This window comes from Hypomesus transpacificus, unplaced genomic scaffold, assembly GCF_021917145.1.
Source record: "Hypomesus transpacificus isolate Combined female unplaced genomic scaffold, fHypTra1 scaffold_31, whole genome shotgun sequence".
NCBI lineage: Eukaryota > Metazoa > Chordata > Actinopteri > Osmeriformes > Osmeridae > Hypomesus > Hypomesus transpacificus.
The window spans coordinates 2,446,028-2,466,316 of record NW_025813837.1 but is presented as its reverse complement, the minus strand read 5'-3'; the positions used below and the strand labels follow the sequence as shown (position 1 = coordinate 2,466,316).

At 47.5% G+C, this 20,289-nt stretch overlaps 2 protein-coding genes across 2 annotated transcripts; both read right to left on the bottom strand.

The window, feature by feature from the left end:
- Positions 1–2,115: 2,115 nt before the first annotated feature.
- cds2 (CDP-diacylglycerol synthase (phosphatidate cytidylyltransferase) 2) lies at positions 2,116–10,319 on the bottom strand. The gene is made up of 13 exons (XM_047016033.1): positions 10,101–10,319; positions 7,571–7,695; positions 7,389–7,485; positions 7,187–7,284; positions 6,606–6,745; positions 5,555–5,613; positions 5,068–5,150; positions 4,624–4,711; positions 4,434–4,502; positions 4,125–4,277; positions 3,789–3,908; positions 3,531–3,634; positions 2,116–3,302 (listed from the first exon to the last, which is right to left on the bottom strand). Exons 1-13 carry the CDS (start codon positions 10,164–10,166, stop codon positions 3,170–3,172), a joined length of 1,335 nt encoding a protein of 444 aa, XP_046871989.1. The 5' UTR covers positions 10,167–10,319; the 3' UTR covers positions 2,116–3,169.
- Positions 10,320–14,173: 3,854 nt separating this feature from the next.
- On the bottom strand, positions 14,174–19,695 carry zgc:65851 (uncharacterized protein LOC321113 homolog). Its single transcript, XM_047016050.1, has 4 exons — positions 18,843–19,695; positions 16,645–16,962; positions 16,279–16,403; positions 14,174–15,861 (listed from the first exon to the last, which is right to left on the bottom strand). The coding sequence occupies exons 1-4, from the start codon at positions 19,566–19,568 to the stop codon at positions 15,489–15,491; spliced, it is 1,542 nt and encodes a 513-aa protein (XP_046872006.1). The 5' UTR covers positions 19,569–19,695; the 3' UTR covers positions 14,174–15,488.
- Between the last annotated feature and the right edge of the window lie 594 nt (positions 19,696–20,289).

Sequence of the window (20,289 nt, the reverse complement as noted above, 5' to 3'; positions counted from 1 at the left end):
CAGGTTTACAATTCTATATGAGGGTTTTTGAAAGTGTGTCTTATGTTGATAAATATCTTGTCTGGAGTCTATAATAGAAGAAGGAAGTTTCTGGTCACATGAGGGAAGGGGTGAATATCAACACAGACCAACATCTCCCTATTTCCTCTTTATTCAACAAACAAGCCAGTCAAAGGCAAAGCACATTTCAGCATTATCAAAAACGTACAACTTAAACATTTCCTAAACAAACACAACTGAACACAAACCATTTCACAATTGGATAATAAAGAATATCCTTTTATATAAATTATGAAACATCAACTCCAGATAGGGTTATTTCAGAATAAAAGCAAACAGTTAGATCTATGGAGGGAGTGTATGTGTGACAGCCAAACATAACAGGTCTCCCATACATTCTATCTATATCTATTCCAAGGTGTCCAAGAATGATAAAAGTCATCTTCAGGTGATTAAAAAAAATAGATTTTTGTCAATTTAGCTGAGGAAAAATTGCACGGAGGCATCCACTGAAAATATCATGAATCTACTGGGCGGTGAAAAGTGCTCAAAATCCTTTGTTAACGGAATTGATCCACCTGTCTATTCTCTCTCACTTCCTCGGTTCCTGGAACCTGGGGGAAACGGAATGTATCGAAGCGCAGCACAGGGACAGAGACAGACCAGCCTGCCCTCGCTGCAGCACTGGCAGAGGTTCAGCTGAACAGACCACAAGGCCCTCCATCATACAACAGCTCAGCACCCCCTGGTGGCAGTCCGTGGCACCGACAGAGACCTGCAAGAGTCTCACAAATCATGGCTGTCTGCCACTGGACAGACCCCGTTTAGGGTACAGTTTAACACAACTGGCTGATAATAACATGCCTGAAATATGACTTTTATCAGTACCCCCTCGTCCACTCTTGAGACTGTATTATGTTTGTTGTTGACGTGGGCCGCTACAGATCACACACAATAGCTTCTAGCTCACACGGACAACACTCCCTATCAGAGAGCACTAAACAAGACGTACCAGGGACCGTGGCGATAACAGAAAGAACACGCTTCTCCTCTATTTGAACACCTCTAGTCTTCTATAGCCCAAATAGCTAAATACCATCAAAAATAATCAGTGAAGAATTTGTGAACAAGCTACAAACTAAAAGGGACAACAGTCTTCTAAACAATAGCATATATAGTATATTTGATCATTTCTGACCCTACAGAAGAATCGTGAATCCTGGCACAATATAGAATAATAAAAATATATTAAAACAGTAACAAAACACATAGGTCAGGTACGCATTCATGGCTTTTCAGTGTGATTGTGGAAGCTTAGACTGGAGTGGTGCGTGGTCTGCAGATGGAACACATGGCTCTGTAACCTCGAACATGACGGGGCAGGACAACACAGACGTGAGCACAACCGTGGAGAGAAACGAGCCGTGTGATTGGGCCTCCTGTGAGTTTAACAGAAACGAGCCCGTGATTGGTCCTCCTGTGAGTTTAACCCGTGTTCCTTCCCTACCCTCTGTCCTCCATGGTAAGGATGACATGCTGACATATTGCTTGGTTCTTTAAATATTTAACATGAGTTACCAGCGACATTCTACAAGCTACAATCCAGGGGAAAACAAACTTTGGACATGTGACATGAAAGTATGGGATGTGATTGGGCAACAGGGTGAGGAGAGGGATGACATCAGCGGTTAGTAGGTCAGACCCCACCCCCAGCACACATCTCTGTAATGAAACACTCATCCCAACTTATCTGCGGGCACTCCCTATTAACGCAATAGCTAAATAAGGACATTAACATTTATTCACACCCACACACATTGCACTTATATCAACAGTAGATCTGTATTACAGTCTGGTTTACATGTGTATCAAGATAGAACATGGCAAACTCTGAATAACAAGTGTACAGATTATGGAAATATCTTGAAAAGGAGCAGACCTGGCAGTGGATTATTTTAGCTTACTGAACAAACGGCTGCGAGGAGTGTTAGACTAAGACACACTGCCGAGTCTAACTGTGCCACGGTGAAACCATTCCGGTGTAACTGTGACTCTGTAACACTTAGGGAGGCTGGGTGCTTCCTGTCACACAGTCTGGCAGGGATAAAGCAGTACTTAAGTCACTGGTAACCATTTTTAATCGTTAAAACTATAGATATAGACAGTGTCAGTCGTTTGAGCTTTTCTTATGAAAACCTCCACAGATCTATGGACATCCGTGAACAATAATGGACCTTGGAACACATGGTCATATAGTGACAGTCTGAGACAAAGCCGGCATCACGGTCACACTGCAAAACACCAACTTAGCTCGCAGCGGGCGGGCGGGAAACCGCGCCGCTTGTGAACGCTGCTCCCATCAGTAACAATGACGTGCGGGACATCGTGTGAGCGCACCTCGCTCTCCGGGAAACACTCTCTCTTCCTTGACCTGGATCGTGTTGCTCCCTAATGACATATTCAATAATCCTGACAAATCCCTCAACGTCCGCTCCCAATTTAGCCTTCCACACATCCCCCCCCCCCCTCCCCCACCCACCCCCTCATGGCTCCAGAAAGATCTGGCTGGACGCGGAAAGCCCTGAAATGACGCCGAAGAACAACACCCAAAAAGGAGACACACAGGAGCAACTCTGACAAACAGAAACAGGTGCATGGTGCGACTGTGTACGCCCAGAAGAGTTGGGCACAGACTCCCAGGGGGGGAAAACTGACAAAAGGGATGAAATGGCGAGATATCAAAAGGTAAAAACACAACCACAGATATATAAATACAATGACAGCGGAAGCAAACGAAACGTAAGCACGGACACAGTGTGAACATGTTCGAGCAGTGCATTAAAACACAAAATATAAAATAGGACATGTACCCTCAAATATTCACACACACGTCGGAGGTACAAGTTATCCTGTGTACACACAGAAATGTAAAGTGGCATCACTTTAGGTACTATGGTTGACATGAGACAAAACCCATACGGTCACTTATAGACAACCTGAAACACGGACAAAATATAATACACACACACACACTCTCACATTCATACACAACACGGAATGACCCAAGGCTTTAGTAGATTTTTTTGTTGTCGTTTTTCCTCGTTTGTATCCTTGCTTTCCTCCCACTGGGGCAGCAGGCGCCCGTGGGTGAGGGCGCCCCCCGGAGGCTCTAGGCAGCCTCCTCGCCGACCTGCAACAGGCCCCTCTCGGTCAGGTGGGTCTTCAGGGAGTTGAAGATGACGAGCTGCTGGTCCAGACGCAACGCCAGCAGCTGCTGGACCACCTTGGCGGGGTTGGGGCCCCTGGGCGGAGGAGGAGGAGGAGGGAACAGTCAGAGATGCACGTGGACCGCACACCGGAGGAGTCGGACGGCCAGGTCATCGCCCCGTTCACACACACACACACACACACACACCGCACGCACGCCTACCCACCAAACCAGCCCACGAACTAAACTCTGCTGATCTGCAACAGCACTCCTTTCGGTACGGTTCACCTTCATCGTCCACAGCTACCCTTCCACAGCTTACCTGATGAAGCTGGCGATGTAAACGTTGACAAAGGTAGCCATGAGGTACTGGCAGTCGAAGCGGTCCATGATGCCGCCGTGACCAGGGATGGTGTCGGCAAAGTCCTGAAAAGAGCCAGCGGGCACAGGAGCCAGGGTCAGAGCACGGAGGGGGGGGGGGGGGGGGGGGGGGGGGGGGGGGGGGGGTGACAGGAGACTACAGAAAGTTCCGATGCGGGGACACACACACACACGTCAACCTCCACACACACACACACACCTTGATCTTAAAGGCCCTCTTGAAGCCACTGGCAAAGAAACCTCCGAAAGGTCCCATGATGGAGGCGAAGGCAGAGAGGGCGATGCTGTGGATCTGGAAGGGGTAGAGACGAACCGTGGTCTGCAATGGAGGGAGGGAAGGAGAAGGGGAGAAGGAGAGAGAGGGGTAGGGAAGAGAGGGAGAGCGAGAAATGTTGAGTTCTTCAAGTGTCTACCCACACCCAAGCCACAGGCACGCTTCCAGTCGACCAGAACATCTAGAAAGTTCTCAAACAAGCAGACCCAGCCCAAGATCCAGGGCCAGACGATCCCAGCCGGGACCAGGAGAGGGTCTCACCCAGCCAGTTAGAGACTCCAGCATGGCGGGCAGCCCGTAGTCCTGCAGCACAAACAGCTCCGAGGGCTCGCAGTCCACCGTGAAGCGGTTGGAGTCGTTGTTGAACTCCACCGGACACACAAAGTACTGGTAGCCTGCCATTACGTAGGACAGCTGGAGAGGGAGGGGAGGGTTAGGGTGAAAGAGGGGGGTGGAAGGAGAGGGACGGAGAGATAGGCAGGATTTTATAGACTGGTGAACAACAGTAGATGGATATGTGGTGGCGGTGGTGGTGGTGGTGGGTTGTTGACGTTGTTCGTGTCGTCTCACCAGGATGCCAAACACGACCGTGGCGAAGAACCCTCCGATGAAGCCCTCCCACGTCTTCTTAGGAGACAGCTAGAGAAACCACAACGCCACACGCACAACGTTACTCACAACCTGAACCTGGGGTGAAAAAATTGCACACAGACGGTGTGTTGTCACGGCGCAGGGAGGGCCACGTGGCCGCGGGCCTGACCTTGATGAGGGGGGTGCGTCCGAAGAAGAAGCCAAACATGTAGGCCATGATGTCATTACAGATCACACAGGAGATGGGCACTATGAACCTGGAGAGAAGGGAGGAGAGAGAGAGGGAGAGACGGTGAGGGGTAGAGACACCGAGACTGAGGCAGACAGAAGCGCAGAGAGAGAGAGAGAGAGAGAGAGAGAGAGAGAGAGAGAGAGAGAGAGAGAGAGAGAGAGAGAGAGAGAGAGACAGAGACAGAGACAGAGACAGAGACAGAGACAGAGACAGAGACAGAGACAGAGACAGAGACAGAGACAGAGACAGAGACAGACAGACAGAGACAGACAGACAGAGAGAGCGAGCGAAAGAGAGAGAGCAATAGAACAAAGCAGAGAGACAGAAAAGCTGTGAAAAAAAAGAGAGAAGTAGAGAGAATAAACAGAGACCAACTCTTACCAGATCATGCCCTCAAACAGGTTATGGATGATAAGGTGAGACTGGGTCACCACAATCAGCAGAGTCACATGAGTCCAGCCAAACTGAGAGAGAGAGATATAAACACTATAAATATGTCTGTAAACACAGCTTGATTAAATAAAAACACAGTGTTCTTTTTCTAGCATGGCACTGTCACTGTCTAACGGTTCCTGCAGTCTGTGGCGCTCAGCCAGCTCTGCTTGCCCTGACAGGGAAGACCTGGGGCTGATGTACCGCTCCTAACGGTGTGCGTTCCCCAGCCAAGCTTTTGTCCTGTTTATAACCAGGACCCAAGCCAGGCCCAGGGCCCAGGCAGCAGTAACAGAAGCTGAGGCAGGGCCACTAATGAAGGTTCTGGCCCAGGCCTCTGCTGGGGGAGGGGGGAGGGGGGGGGGGGTCTCTGGTTATTATGCAGTATGCCAGAGGCAGAGGGGTTGGGGAAGGGGGGATACAGCAGAAGACTCACCATGTAGAACTGCAGACGATAGTGCTTCTTCACCAGGCTCAGCACAAACATGCAGAACCCTGCACACACACACACACACACACAGGTTATTAATGACTCCCTCACAGACACACATATGGATTATCCCTGTTACCTTTCTCCAAAGTGTACAGATACAGTATATGACTCACAAAAGACACAAATAAATGATTCATTTCCTAAACCCTGCTGGGCTACCTGGGCTTTGACAGAAACAGGAACATCAGTCTACAACATATTAAGAAACACTTCAATCAATCAATTCAATCAGGCTGTGTCCATTTGACTAGGATCCAATTAAGGCACTGGAGACTTTAGTGCCTCTTCTCTCCCCCTGGGCTGTCATCAGTCTGTGTCCTGACCCTGCTGCAGTACGGGCGCAGAGCACGCCAGGGACTGGGACTTGTTTTTATACAACTTCACTCTGCGAGACTCAGCTCTTTTCATTCATTTATGTCTCTGGGCGGATGGCAGCCTGCCTGCAGCACCCAGTTCTGCCCCAGGAAACTCTGACAAGACTGAAAGCACACATCCTGGTCCAACAGGAGGGAGGGAGGGAGGCACCAGCCCTAATTAGCTTTTCACCTTGAAGGGAGAAGTGTGTGGGGGAGAGGTGTGTGTGAAAGGAGAGAGAGGAGCGTGTGCGAGGGAAAGGGAGGGAGGGAAGTGTGTGTGAGTCACAGGACCGTGTGAGAGAGAGACTTGTGACATTGCTGAAAGACACCCAGGCTTCTCTCTGTCACCGCATCCTGTGTGGTATAAACCGTCCCACAGCAGATCTCACCCAAGTCGTGCTCTTCAGCTAGCACCAGAGTTGTCCCTGGGTCCAGAAGGGCTGAGCTGGTATACAGGACGGAAAGCTACAGGCTGACTTTGGGGTCTGTGGTAGGTCACAGTGCAGCCACACAGCGAGAGTCGCTGCGCACACCCACAGGAGGTGTCACTTGCGCCATCTGGAGGACACATTCTTTCCATGAACATTTGGCGGTGGCATACCTAGCGGCGTTTGCTAAGGGCGTGGCGGGCGTCTGACCTGTGAGGTAGAGGGCGAAGGAGATGAAGCGGTGGTATTTGCTGAGGATGCGTAGAGGCTCCTCCCTCTGCACCAGTGTGAAGAAGTAGTCGGTCACCGTCTCACCATAGAAGAAGTAGTTGACGCACAACAGGAAGTACCTGGGGAAGTGGGGGAGGTTTCAGAAGCACACATACCTTCACCACACCAACTGCAAGCTAAGGAACACAGGCTGACGGCTGCAGTCTGCATGCTGGAAAACCCTGGTGTTTAGTCTACAGTCCTCTCATTGGTTCAGAGAGAAAAAATAGGTTTTCCACACCAGGTTTTCGAGACTCACTGCATAGCGACCACTGAGCTAGCACTACAATGGCTACAGACAAACTACAGACTTGTTTCATTTGTAAGTAACACGGTATAGCTATCATTTAGCACAGCTTAATGTCTATCACAACAGCAAATTGCTACGCACAACCACCCAACTAACCTCAGCCAGTCTGGAATGGAATCAAATACACAAGATCATTATCATCATCTCAGTCAATGATAAATACTGGAATGTGTGTGTGTGTGTGTGTGTGTGTTAGAGTGTCTGGCCTCACCAGCTCAACGTTCTGAACCATGGAAGGTGATAAGAATGGTACACGCTGTAGCCGATGGTGATGATCTCTTGGAAGCACTTTATCTGCACACACAGCACCTAAAAACACACACACACACATCTGTTACAACACACACAGCACCTGAATGCACTCACACGCCCGTAACAACATGACCTGGGAGAGGAGTGGAGGGGTCACGTACTATCATCATAAGGACGATGGGGCCCATGTAGATGATAAAGAAGAAGAAGGAGATCATGGCTAGAGTCAGTATCCCTCGAACCCACCAGTTCTTCCATCTGTGGAAAAACACACACACACACACTCACTTAAAATAAGCAGTGACTTAAGGCACAAACAGATAGCTGATAGCTTGTCAGTTACCGTGACGACAGTCCGGCTAGGGCCTTGTTGAGGACCTCGGGGGTGTCGTCAGTAGACACAGGCACCTCTGGGACCCCCGGGTCAGGCTTGGTCTCACCGTCAGAGCCCCCCTCCTTCTCAGAGCCCTGCAGGGAAGGACAGGGAGGGGGGTGAGCAGACGCTACACGCTAGCTTCAGATGTTAAGACGCTACACGCTAGCTTCAGATGTTCAGACGCTAAATGCTAGCTTCAGATGTTCAGATGCTTCATGCTAGCTTCAGATGTTCAGACGATACATGCTAGCTTCAGATGTTCAGATGCTACATGCTAGCTTCAGATGTTAGCTTCTCCTGTATGCAAGACACAAGAACTCGTATCTTTATTAGTGCTTCTGCAGAAGATGCAGCCATAAATGTGAAAAGGACTGAATCTGACTTTGCCTAAATCAAAGTAAACATATTAACTTTGATATAGGCTACTCTGTATTATAGAAAAATACTTGCTTTTTCTATAATTTTTTTTTGCTTGGAGCAAGACTAGTGCAAAACAATGTCTTAAATCATTTAGGCTATATTGTTCAAAAAACTATTAACATGAACATTTTGAAAATATGACCATATAAGTATATTTATTTCAGTTGCAATATTCAACAAGGTTTAATTAATTTTATTGTTTTATTTTTGGATGAGAAACCACCTGGTGTTTCCATGCAATTAAAATGGCTTGAATCTTGATGACCCAAACTGCTTCTCCATGGCAACAGCCACTGAAGTGTGTCATTACCAGACGACAGACATGTGGAGGAACACATTCTCTCTCTCTCTCTCTCTCTCTCTCTCTCTCTCTCTCTCTCTCTCTCTCTCTCTCTCTCTCTCTCTCTCTCTCTCTCCTCTCTCTCTCTCTCTCTCTCTCTCTCCCCCCCCCCCTCCCCCCCCCCCTTTCCCTCCCCTCTCTCCCCCAATGGCCTGGCCTCTAAGGATAACTACTACCCTATGATCCTCACAGGATGGAAATATGTATCACACGCAGACACACACACACACACAGGCTGACAGACAGAGAGCGGCTATCACAGCAATAGACGCTCCAGGCCGAGGGGTTTCCATGGAGACCACATCCCGTCACTCAGGATGCTAGAGCTAAAAATACCTCCTTCTTTCACATCAACAACACTCGCGTTCCTCCGGCGACCCCAGTTCATGCTTCCTGTGAAGAACGAAGTAGCACTGGCTTCCGTGTTAGTCTCTAACAATACCCTCATTTAGCCACGTCCGCCCACGCTCACCTTGGGTCATTTAGGATTCTATACTCTTATCGTATTTTGTGTTCTGAACCCTTGTTTGGCCTTCAGTAAGACACAAGTGCATAACAACATCGGACATAACAGAATAAAAGGAGATTTGCTGTAGGTTTACACTAGCTAGGCTATGGATCTCCTAATGTGTAACAAAGCTTTAGATTAGCTATGGCAAGACTGAAAGAGAGGTGAGTGGACACTGTCTGGGTTTAGCTTCCTGTATAAACTCCAGTCTGCAACAGTGTTTCTACACTGACTGAACCAAACAACAGGCAGCTGCAATAATGCAGATCAATAAACTTAATCTGACCAGTAGAGGCCTGCCTGGGAAAGGCATCAACCACAGGCAGATGAACAGATGTATAATGGATGCATTGGTGCTTATTTTAAGCAGAGACGCGTGAAGCCATGAATTAGAGGGACGTTCAGCAGCATAACTCAAAAGTTAATCTAATGAAGATGCACAGAAGGCCCATAGTTGTATGGGGAGAGAACACGCAGATGTATACATCTCTGCGTGTGTTCGTAATAACTATAATTACTTTAAGTGTTCCTCTATTCTTGAAACCGCATCGTTGGGCTCTAAACTGAGGAGACTGAATGGGTATAACTCAAAGGTGGTGCATTTGAGATCAGATGTAGGTTGCAGGTTCAAATATCCCCATGTACGTCATCTTGGATAGAAGCGTCTTCTAAATGACTAGCCTACATTTAACTAACTTCACAGGTCCTAATACACTTGACTGACGGCCATGTTTGTAGTATACACATACCAACCCATCTGATCTCAACCATTCAAATTATTAGTCAACTTCACCACGCCCCTTTTCTAATGTAGGGAGCAACATAATTTGGTACCACATGATTCAAAACATTTATCGGTTTACATTAGGCTCTGGCAAACTATCATTGTGGTTTTAGGTTTGTGTTATACGTGAGAAATTCGTTTGGATGTTTTAACTGATGTTAAAGGCTAGGTTGTAGCTAGCTACCGTTAAACTGGACTGGACACAGTCTATTTGCTAAGTGGAATAGCTCCTTGGGACGTTGGCTGGGCATGTTGTGTTGGCCTAACCAATGGATGTTGATTGTTGAGGCATGATCTCAATCAATTGTGTCAGTAACGTACGATTATCATTGCGGAGATCCTTTCTTGTTGTACGCAAGCTAAAACCTTATATAAATTCGACCGCGGATTGTGTAAATTCCAGGAATTAGACTGACCCGTTAGAAGTCAATGAAGGCTCTCCTACCTTGTCATCAGACTGTTGCTTTTGTAGCTCGTTTTCTGCCGTTCCACGATGCCGTAGGTCTGTCATTTCAACAGCAAATGTCCAATGTTTTGAAGCAATAAGCTAGCTATGTTATAATATTTTAGTTGACTTGCGACAACAACAAGTACTTAGATGCCCTTTTCGATACCAGATTCTCTCTGCCTCTTGCGTTGCACGTCAGTCCATCTCATTGCTCCTCCCCCTACTATTAACAGTATGTTCAAAAACGTTGCAAAGTTCAACGATGTATCGCAGTTTGCATCGTTTTAACGAATTGGTTTGAATTGACGTGAGAACGGGAAAATCCTAAGCGTTGTATGTTTTAATGTTGGGATTTAGTAACAACTGTCAGTACCAATGAAATTGTCTATATGGTTAGAAATTCCCCATGGGCCACTGCTGTATTAGAATTATTTTGTAACTCTTCAGTGGAATTGTAATTATTTTCTTTAACACAGTGTGGCGGCAAAGGGCTGCAAATAGTCTGACGGCTTACTGTGTGTGCGTGCGTGTGTGCGTGTTTGCGTGCGTGTGTGTGTGTGTTGAGGAGATGGTGTTCAGCCCTGTGGCGTGACAGGGGAGCAGTATAAATACTTAATAGCCTCCCACTGAGTTGGCGTGAGGAGAGGAAACGGTTGCAGACAAAATAACAACTGCTTTGGCAAAGTCCTATATGGATTATGCCTGCCCATTTTATAACAAAAGGTTCAAGGCAATCTAATTCAAACCTCGGGAATCTTACTATACAACAGATATTCAGAAGTTTTTTTGCAACAATGTGTTTTATTTTTATTAAATTTGTCCTTTGATTTCTGTATAAATCCTCAGAGTAATTTGGCCATATCGGCATGTACTGATGGTTCCCAGTGATTCATGACTCATGAAAGACCCCCAAGGCACACAGACAGATTAATCAACCCATGTAGTGTGTGCAGCAGCATGGCCTTCGTCAATCCTTCTCCAGAGGAGCCCCACATCTACATTCACATCCCCTGCTGGAATAATCAATGACGACCACTTTTAAGAAGTCAGGCCCTCCCATCCTTCACCTTGCCACAAACATAAAACATAGGTCTTAACCCTTGCTGCTTCTCAAGAAGATCGTATGAGGCACATTTGTATTTCAGTGCTACACATTTTCACGTTTACCCGACGACAACATGACGGAATGTGCGATAGGGTCTTTTCCGATCAGAGAATGCCTGGGTGTGTTTGACTCCCTGCGGAGTGTGACTGAGGTGCGGGGATGTGCTTTAGCCAGGCTGCATCACGGTGTCCTCAACTTTGCTCAGTCATGCTACGGAGGAATGCGCATGTAGGCCCTGCCGTGCAGGTACTGTGTCAGACTCGTGGAAATGTGGGCCGCTGTAGCTGCTCCACAACTGCAGGGCTCTGGGACATCTGCAATGCAGGAGGCTATATTTAGCAGTGGAGGAAGGGTGCCAGGGCAACAGACAGGGAGAGAAAGGGGGGGGAGAGAAAGAGAGAGAGGGAGAGAGAGAGAGAGAGAGAGAGAGAGAGAGAGAGAGAGAGAGAGAGAGAGAGAGAGAGAGAAGGGCAAGGGGTTGGAAAGGAAACAATGAATGAAAACTAATCTCAGCATAGACTCTAACTCAAACTGGACTTGGTAAAGACCCGTTTTTGGAAACTAGATGTTAATTGTATCAGTTCTGATAGGTAATTTCATATCATGTCGAGTTTCAGGTTTATTCGTCATTAGGAGGGATAAGGAGGTGAGGGCTGTTGGCTGAGGCTAATATTGATTATCTTCTTCTCAGGCAGGTCCAGGGAGGCAAGTGAGAAGAGGAGCAGTCTAATTATGTATGCATCCCCAGAACAACACATCTGTTGAGGGAACATCGTCCCACCCAATCCCAGACAAATCAAGGACAGGGCTGCAAACCAAGTCTTCCGGCTGCTGGATGGATCACATTCCTGTACTTTCAATAAATCTGTCCACTCACAGACGTCCTGTGCTCTGTGTTGCTGTGCCTCGGCAGGGATCAGTCCCTGGCCCCTGGACTCTGCACACCTCCTGCTCAGCCAACACATAACTCTCTCCATGTCACCGATGGAGGACAGGGCATCAGTCATGCCGTGTCTCGCATACAGATGGGGCATGGCAACACTCAGACACAAACACACTTTCATGCTTACGCAAGCACACACATGCACGTGTGTCCACACCCATGCACGCGCACACACACTCACATACAGTACATGTATTTCTTCCCTGTGTATGTTGTGTTTGACAAATGGAAGGCAGGGACGGTATAAATCACAACTGGGTTGCCTTCCTCTGCTCACTTGAGCCTTTCATCCAGAACCCGAGCCAAGAATGTGTCTTTTCCGGCCTTTTCTAATTGTGTGGGTATCTATTGGTTGCCTGTGTGTGCTGAGGGAGGCTTTTGGTCACTGTGCTGATTGTCTTCGGTCCAGACGGGGTGGTGATGAAGTCCTGGCTGTTGACAGCTGCAGTGGTGGGCTACTTGGCAACCATCATCCATCTCAGACGTGCTCATCCCTTATCTGACAGCAGAAGGGGCAGAGTTGAAGAGCTGAGCATCGCGTCCGTAGACCCACTGCGGCCGCTTCTGAACGGCGGCCTTCGCTAGGTCTGCAGGACTCGCAAGGTCTGCAGGACGGTCTGCCTTCGCTAGGACAGCTGCAGGACAGCTTGTGGACTTTACATTTGAATTTTGATTTGGTTTCCTGAGAGAAATGTTCGTTCTTGTTTGTGTGATGATTACAGTAGTCCAACCAGCCCACACAAACAGCTACATCAGTGTGATGCATTTAGAGTGTGATTTGTCACGATGCTGAATTATGTTTTGGAAGGCTTGCTAAGGGTAGAATGGGATGGGTTCAAGGCCAACAGATTGATTACCCCCCTGTGAGCCATTTCCTCTCCCTCTGTCATGTTCACTAATTGTAAGATGTAAACCTATCCACATGACAGTCATGTGGAGTAATGGTGGTTATTTATAGGCTAAAGGCATAGTGTTGACACAGCAGAAAAGGAAGTCAAAAATATAAATGATTCCTTTACTTGAAATGTAGAAATATAGAATGTTGCATTATATTTTGTGTTCAGGATGTCCTTTTTACTTTGCAAAGAAACGATTGACGACACAGGAAACCATTGTGAGTGTTTGGTTAATAAATGGCTTTATTTGGCTTTGGGACGAATATCACTGCATGAGAGAGCGGCATACAGTCACAGTAGTATAGCAGGTCTGTAACGTGTCAGCACTCCAGAACCACCTCGGAAAAACGTGAAATGCATGTGAGAACTTTTTTTTATTGTTTTTGAACATGATTAAGGCAATTTTTTTCAACACTCAACAAGCATATTTATCCTATCCCCAGTTTTCAAGCACCCCGAATCAGGCCATGCAGTCAATACCCGTTGATTGATTTATTTCTCAGATAAAATAAAGGACCAAGTAGATTCTAAGCAGGGCATATAATCATCCTCAGTGTTCTACAAGTCTCTGATGTCATTCAACATGCCATCTTCCTGACTGGATTGTAAGTTTACAAAGCGTGTGAAAAGACAAGACATTTTACTACAGGATCCTAAAGTTCATTGGCCAAATGCTTAGGAAAAATGTCTTGTATTCTCTCCGTGCATTTGTTAACTTGACAATATGGCCGCATCATATCACAGTGCAATACCAGCGTCTCTCCAAGTCACTTCCCTCCTTTCACACACAACAATATCTCTGTAGCAGTGCAGTGTCATGCGCTCCCCCCCACCCTGCCCCACTACACCATCTCAGACTAAGGGTGGGGAGGGGGACGTTCCACTGCCTTTCATCTCAGACTGCAGAACACGAGCGGTGGGCTTGTGGGTGGGGGGTGCGGGGAGGGGCAGGGGGCGGGGGATAGGGGGCGGGGGGCAGGGGGTGATAATAGCCCTTATTCGCAGCGCCGGTGCACCATGTGACCGTGACCCCAGTGGCGTTGGCTCCGGCTGGTTGCCAGGTGCTGTCGGGGTGGAGGGCTGTCTCTGTCACACCCAGGTGCCGTCCCCCCCTCCTCCCCCCCCTCCTCCTTGCAGCCTCTCCCCTGTCTGCCAGAGAGCCCACTCAGGGCAGGCAAGCAGACCAAACACCCACTGCACCATCTCCAAACAACACAACCAGAGCACTGGTTACCAGAACCAACTCCACTCACTCTAATCTAGACAGAGAGAAAGGGACTAAGCTACACTTGGAGGGAATTGTCTCACTGAGAAACCAGAGGTGATAAATGTTAGTGAAAAATAAATCAATCAAGAGGAGATATTCATACTCTGAACAAGAATTGTACAATGTAATAAATAGCAGCATCTTTAAACTCTACATATGCCATTCGCCAAGGTGCACTCCATACAGCCTCTGCACAATGCACTTGTACTCTGCCACCACAGGCCTTTCCCCAAAAAAGGTTTAACTTTTAATATATATATATATATTCTAAATTAAAATAGTATTCTTTTTTATTCTTTTTTTTTGCCGTGCTATGACATTCGCAGTGACAGAGGGAGGGGGAGGATGAAGGCTAAACGTCGACTGAGGATGAGACTGAATGGAAAAGAAAGGGGACGAATGGACAGAACGTGAGTGAATGAAAGAGAGAGAAAAATGAGTGAAGCAATCGCCATTCCTCAGAGAGATACGTGTCATTGGATCTGCAGCCGGGCAATAAGTCACTGTTCCTGTCACATGCTAACATCCATGACTTGGTCAAAGAGCGCATGCTACACTACAACCTCTGATACAGAACTTTCCCAACTTTTGAAGTAAAAATCTAATAGCACCGTGAAAGTTGGTCCGGTAGAATTGATGTGCTCAAGACCGGTGCGTAGCGTAGAAATCTGTGCTAGCAGATCTTGCGCTGGAGTTATTCCTTTTACGCTTGCAATTGCTCTTAACCTCATAGGCCTACATGTTGTATTGCTAATGGCACATTAAGACAGGGGCTTTCCGGGTGCTTCCATCTCACCATGAGTTCACCCAGCCTTGAAGGCATGGCCCTCCAGGCTGGCGAGCTGCCTAGGCACACCTGCTCTCTGGTCTGGGGTGAACTTCATCTGACGGGTGAGACCCACGATGAGGCCCCCGTGATGGTGAAGCCCATTCTAATCGAAACCAGCCCGAGTTAACAGAGGAAAAGGGAGGGATCTGGAGTGTGTGACTGACCGGGTGAGCTTGTGTGTGTGTGCGTGCGTGCCTGTGAACGAATGTTTCCATGTGTGTGTGTCTTGTAATGTGTGCGTTTCCTGGTAACAAGGTGAAGAGATGAGGTGACAGGGAAGGGATTGGAACCATATGAATGAGTGAAGGCATGGACTGTGATGGAGCGAATGGTACAATCATCTGTTTAGCTCTTGGTGCCCTTGCCGGCAGCGCCAGACTTCTTAGCATCCTTCTCCTTCTCTTTCTCCTTCTGCTCTTCCTCCTCCTCCTCCTCTTCTTCTTCCTCATCTCCCTCGCCCTCCTCCTCGTCGTTTCCCTCCTCTCCCTCTCCCTCTCCTTCTCCCTCTCCCTCTCCCTCCTCCTCGTTCTCCTCTTCCTCCTTCTCCTCTTCCTCCTCATCCTCCTCCTGCTCGGGCTTGGCTCCGCTCCTCCTGTAGGGCAGGGAAGACCCCAGGGCGTAGGAGCGGCTGGAGGAGTAGGAGTAGCCAGAGTAGCCAGAGTGCTGGATGGCCCCGCTCACAGAGGTCAGACGGCACTCCTCACCTTCCAGAAGCTTCCTGTGTGGGTGCAGAGGGAGTTTGAGAGAGAGAGAGAGAGAGAGAGAGAGAGAGAGAGAGAGAGAGAGAGAGAGAGAGAGAGGGACGGGCCAGAGAGAAGGGAGAGTGAGAGATGGGAAAGAGCAAGACAAAGGATGAACATGGTTACCACTGTATACTGATGACTATTTAACATGGTAAAACTAAGAAAAGCACATTCTTTAAAGACATACAGTGGCAAATCATTAAACAGTGGTCAATGTTTCAGGGCCAGAGACGTTTTCTCATAGATGTCAAACAGACAGCACACAAAACGCTCCAAAGGGCTCTGTGATAGTGTACTCCCACAGGGAAAGGGGCGTTTGCTGTCAAAACCATTAGACATTGGTCAGTTCTATGCTGACGGAATCGTCTGACTCTGAGCTGGTGGAGACTGACCTGTAAGCTGCTATCTCAATGTCCAGGGCCATCTTCACATTCAGTAGGTCCTGATACTCACGCAGGTGACGGGACATCTCACCCTTGGTGCTACGCAGGGCAGACTCCAGCTGCTGGATGGTCTCCTGCACACACACACACACACAGAGAAAAATACTACTAAATAATACTAAAAGAGCACTTTATTATTAACATTTCAGAAAAAGTGTCCACCCACACGAAGTCTATGGAAATCTTTGACATGCACTTGTTGCACCAACCATGCCTCAATCCCGCCACCCAGTTCTCCACCCTACCTGAACCTGATCTTCCACCCCCACCCTCACCTCTCCACCCCCCACCCCTCCACCCAGTCCTCCCCTCTACCTGCATCTCTCCCATCTCGTTGCTGTGGCGATCCTCCATGTCGGCCATCTGCCTCTCCAGGGCCTCGTTGTGGCCCCTGAGGGCCTCGATCTCCAGCGTGCGGGCCTGCACCTGCCTGCGGTACTCGCTCAAGTCATCCTTGGCCTGTTTCAAGTTGTCTGTGTTGCGGGCGGCGGCCTCGCTCACGCTGGCAAACTTGGAGTGGTACCACTCCTCAGCCTGGTTCATGTTCTTGGCGGACAGGACCTCGTACTGGGCCCGGATGTCCTTTAGGGCTACGGCCAGGTCTGGTTTGCCCATGTCCATCTCAACAGATACCTGCTACCAGACACAAACAGGAGCAGGGAATACAGGATTATTCTGTTGTGAAGGGTTCATCATTTGTATGATTTGGTCAACAATAACAATGTTTGACGTTAGTTCAATTGTTGTGACCTGAGGAGTTCCAAAACTTTTTTTTTCAAAGAAATTTAACAAAATGTGTGTTTTAGTAATAATAGATCAGCTGTCAAGTACTTTATACATTTACATTACATGTAGTCATTTAGCAGACTCTCTTATCCAAAGCGACTTACAGTAAGTACAGGGACATCCCCCCGAGGCAAGTAGGGTGAAGTGCCTTGCCCAAGGACACAACGTCATGTGCACCGGCCAGGAATCAAACTGGCAACCTTCAGATTACTAGCCCGATACTCTACCCGCTCAGCCACCTGACTCCCTTGTACAGTATAGGTCTGCTATTACCTGTATTGCAATATTTACAGTCTGCAATGAAGGGGTGGCTCTGTGCTTGAGTGGATGTTAAGTAGCCAGTCAGGTAGAATGCTGAGAGCTCATCAATTCACTGCTGACTCTGGCTTCTGTGTGCAAGAGTAAGCTATGCTGCCTGTCCATCGCTTACATGGCAGTTATACATCTTACTGGCCAAAAGAGACCCAGGAGAATTGGTATCATCACTCTGTAAGAACCTCTCCAATTAAAAGGAGTAAAAAGATTGATTCGTTGAAAATTGCTTTGAAATTTCGTTGAAAATTGAAAGAGTTGTTGAAGTGAAACTACACAAGTGACAGTTGTTATATTAGAAAAAGTTATTGTTATGTTACGTTGTTAAGGCTAACTGATTATTAATAAGTTCCATTACTTCTTTGCAAAAGAGGAACAGGACAACCAAAGAGTAATAAATGTACAAACACAAAACCAACCAAGGAAACCTCTCCGTGTTTCCATTTAGCATTCCATGTTAAGTTTAAACAAAAGTTTATAAAAGTTCATTTTTACACCTAAATCGTGTTGTTGTTATACAAGAAGACTGATGCTTGGGTCCCACTGGGTCTTCTTTCAAATTTCAGAACTAATGTTTCAAATACTGATGTAAAATGATAACATAATGAAACAAAGTTTATAGTGAAGTTGATATGATGTGTGCACTTGAGTGCTTAAATGGTTATTGCTACAAGGTCAGTGTGCCTGAATGCAGAGTTGACCCGCATCTACCGCACCCTAATAGGACCACACCTAGATTCTGCGCTACTGTTTCACCGCATAGTCTGGGGAGAGCTTGGGCACCCCGCAATCACCGAATCTCTATCTCTCTCTCACTTTTCCACTCTCTCTTTCACTGTTTTCCACCCTCTCGCTCTCTCTTCCCAGTCGACCTCTGTCTTATTGTCTTTGTTTATCTCTCTTTCATTCTCTCTTTCACAAATACCGCTTGCACAGGTTAAGGATTCGGCATTTAAAGTCGGCATTTTCTTTGCAGTCACAGAACACTAGTTCACCAACATCTTTCTTGGTCCCATAGAAACTACTTGCTCGGGACACTGCAGTATATTTGGCAAGACCACGACACGGTGCTGTTTCATGCAGCACAACTGCAGTGTCGTAAATTTTCTGAACTGTCACTAATCGCAGTGCGCACTCACTTTATTTCCCTGGACAGCGCATGTGCTAAATATTTTAGTTGGCCCGATGCTGGTATACAGACTGATAAATAAATATTTGTTATGAACTTCACCAATTGTCACATTGTTTAGTCTTGTTTCATACATTTTTACATAGTATGTGGGCTTATAGTACACAGGATGCAACTATCTTAACTCTCAATAAAAATGCAACAGTGTCCATTTGAGTTAACACCTCAATTGTATGTGCAGTTGATGTGTGAGTGTTATATTGGATGCGTGCGTGAGTGTATGTACCTGGGAAGCCTGCAGGGACGTCTGCAACTCGTGCAACTCCTCGTCGTGAACTTTTCTGAGGAAGGAAATCTCATCTAAGAGGGATTCAACTTTCTTCTCCAGTTCCAGCCTTGACATCGTGGCATCGTCCACGTCCTTGCGGTAGGTCTTCAGGGTGTTCTCGGCATCTTCGCGGAGCTTAGTGTCGTCATCGAGCTTCTCCCTCATGCGTTCCAGGGTCTCGTTCATCTGCACGCAGTCCAGGTGCATCTGGCTCTTCTCGTGGGTTAGTTCTTCCACACGCGCCCGCAGCTCGCGGATCTCTTGCTCGTACAGGTCATGGAGACGAGAGGGCTCGTTGTGGCGCTGACGCAGCAAGGTAACTTCAGCCTCGAGCACTTTGTTCTGCTGCTCGAGGTTGTGCACCTTCTCGATAAAGGAGACGAAGCGGTCGTTCAAGCCTTGCATCTGCTCTTTCTCGTTGGTGCGGATGATTTTCATCTCGTTGGTAACGGCCGTGGACTGCGTCAGGTCCATGGAGTCGGGCATGGAGGAGAAGCTGCGCCCGGCTCCCACCTTCCGGTAGCTGGAGGATGAGGTGGCATAGTTGCGATGAGGGCTGGCACGGAAACCCGTGGAGAGACGAGAGGGGCTGCTGCCCACAGACATGCGGCCCGAGGCCCGGGGAGCATCCCCAAAGATCTTCCGATAAGAGCTGCCGGAATACATGTCACTGGAATAACTCATGCTGGAGGTGGAGTCCTGGAATGCTGATCTGTACTTGTGGAGTCCGTTCTCGCCGCCCCGTGGGAGAGTGTGTATGTGTGGAAGTGGGAGAGAGTGTGAGAGAGAAAGAGCGAAAGAGAGGAAGAGAAAGTGAGATGCAAGTAAAGGCTAAGACAGGTGCCTTTATAGCGCAGGACCTCGAGCATCATTTGACGCAGGGGTGGTAGGGAAGGGGAAACCTGCAAGCTCGCGCAAAAAAAGATATACTCTGGGGAGCACGCGGTCACTCATGCAACTCCTCTTTTGCCGTGTAGTTCTGACACCTTTACATTAAACGAAATCCTATCCATGCACACATAAATATCTTAATAGTCTTAAGATATGAGGATGACTTGGTAGGGCATTACATTCGGAAATATTGAATTCATCAAATGATAAATAAGCAACACATGTATAGCATGTGATTAAACCACAAGTATAGCTACCAGTTAAAATGTAACTTTACATTTCTTAATGCGCATATTTTAACCTTTAAGTAGCCTATATGCAAAGGTTTATATTGATCAACTTTAACGAAACTATGACACATACTGTATAAAACAGGAATGGGCGTAATTTATGGGTAATATTTCATAGGATGTACTTTTTATGCCATGTAATGTTAGCGGACTAAACACTGTCATTGCAGTTTTTCTTTGCTGTCCCAGCAGAATGGCACGAGATCGATGTATGTAGATGTGTG

Coding starts and splice junctions, on each gene's coding strand:
- cds2 (XM_047016033.1), bottom strand. CDS start 10,166: ATGACAGACCTACGGCATCGTGGAACGGCAGAAAACGAGCTACAAAAG. Junction 5,614..6,605: donor CTTCGCCCTCTACCTCACAG/GTCAGACGCCCG, acceptor GTGTGTGTGCAG/GGTTCTGCATGTTTGTGCTG. Junction 5,151..5,554: donor ATCGTCTGCAGTTCTACATG/GTGAGTCTTCTG, acceptor TCTCTCTCTCAG/TTTGGCTGGACTCATGTGAC.
- zgc:65851 (XM_047016050.1), bottom strand. CDS start 19,568: ATGAGTTATTCCAGTGACATGTATTCCGGCAGCTCTTATCGGAAGATC. Junction 16,404..16,644: donor ACGAGATGGGAGAGATGCAG/GTAGAGGGGAGG, acceptor GTGTGTGTGCAG/GAGACCATCCAGCAGCTGGA. Junction 15,862..16,278: donor ATTGAGATAGCAGCTTACAG/GTCAGTCTCCAC, acceptor GCACCCACACAG/GAAGCTTCTGGAAGGTGAGG.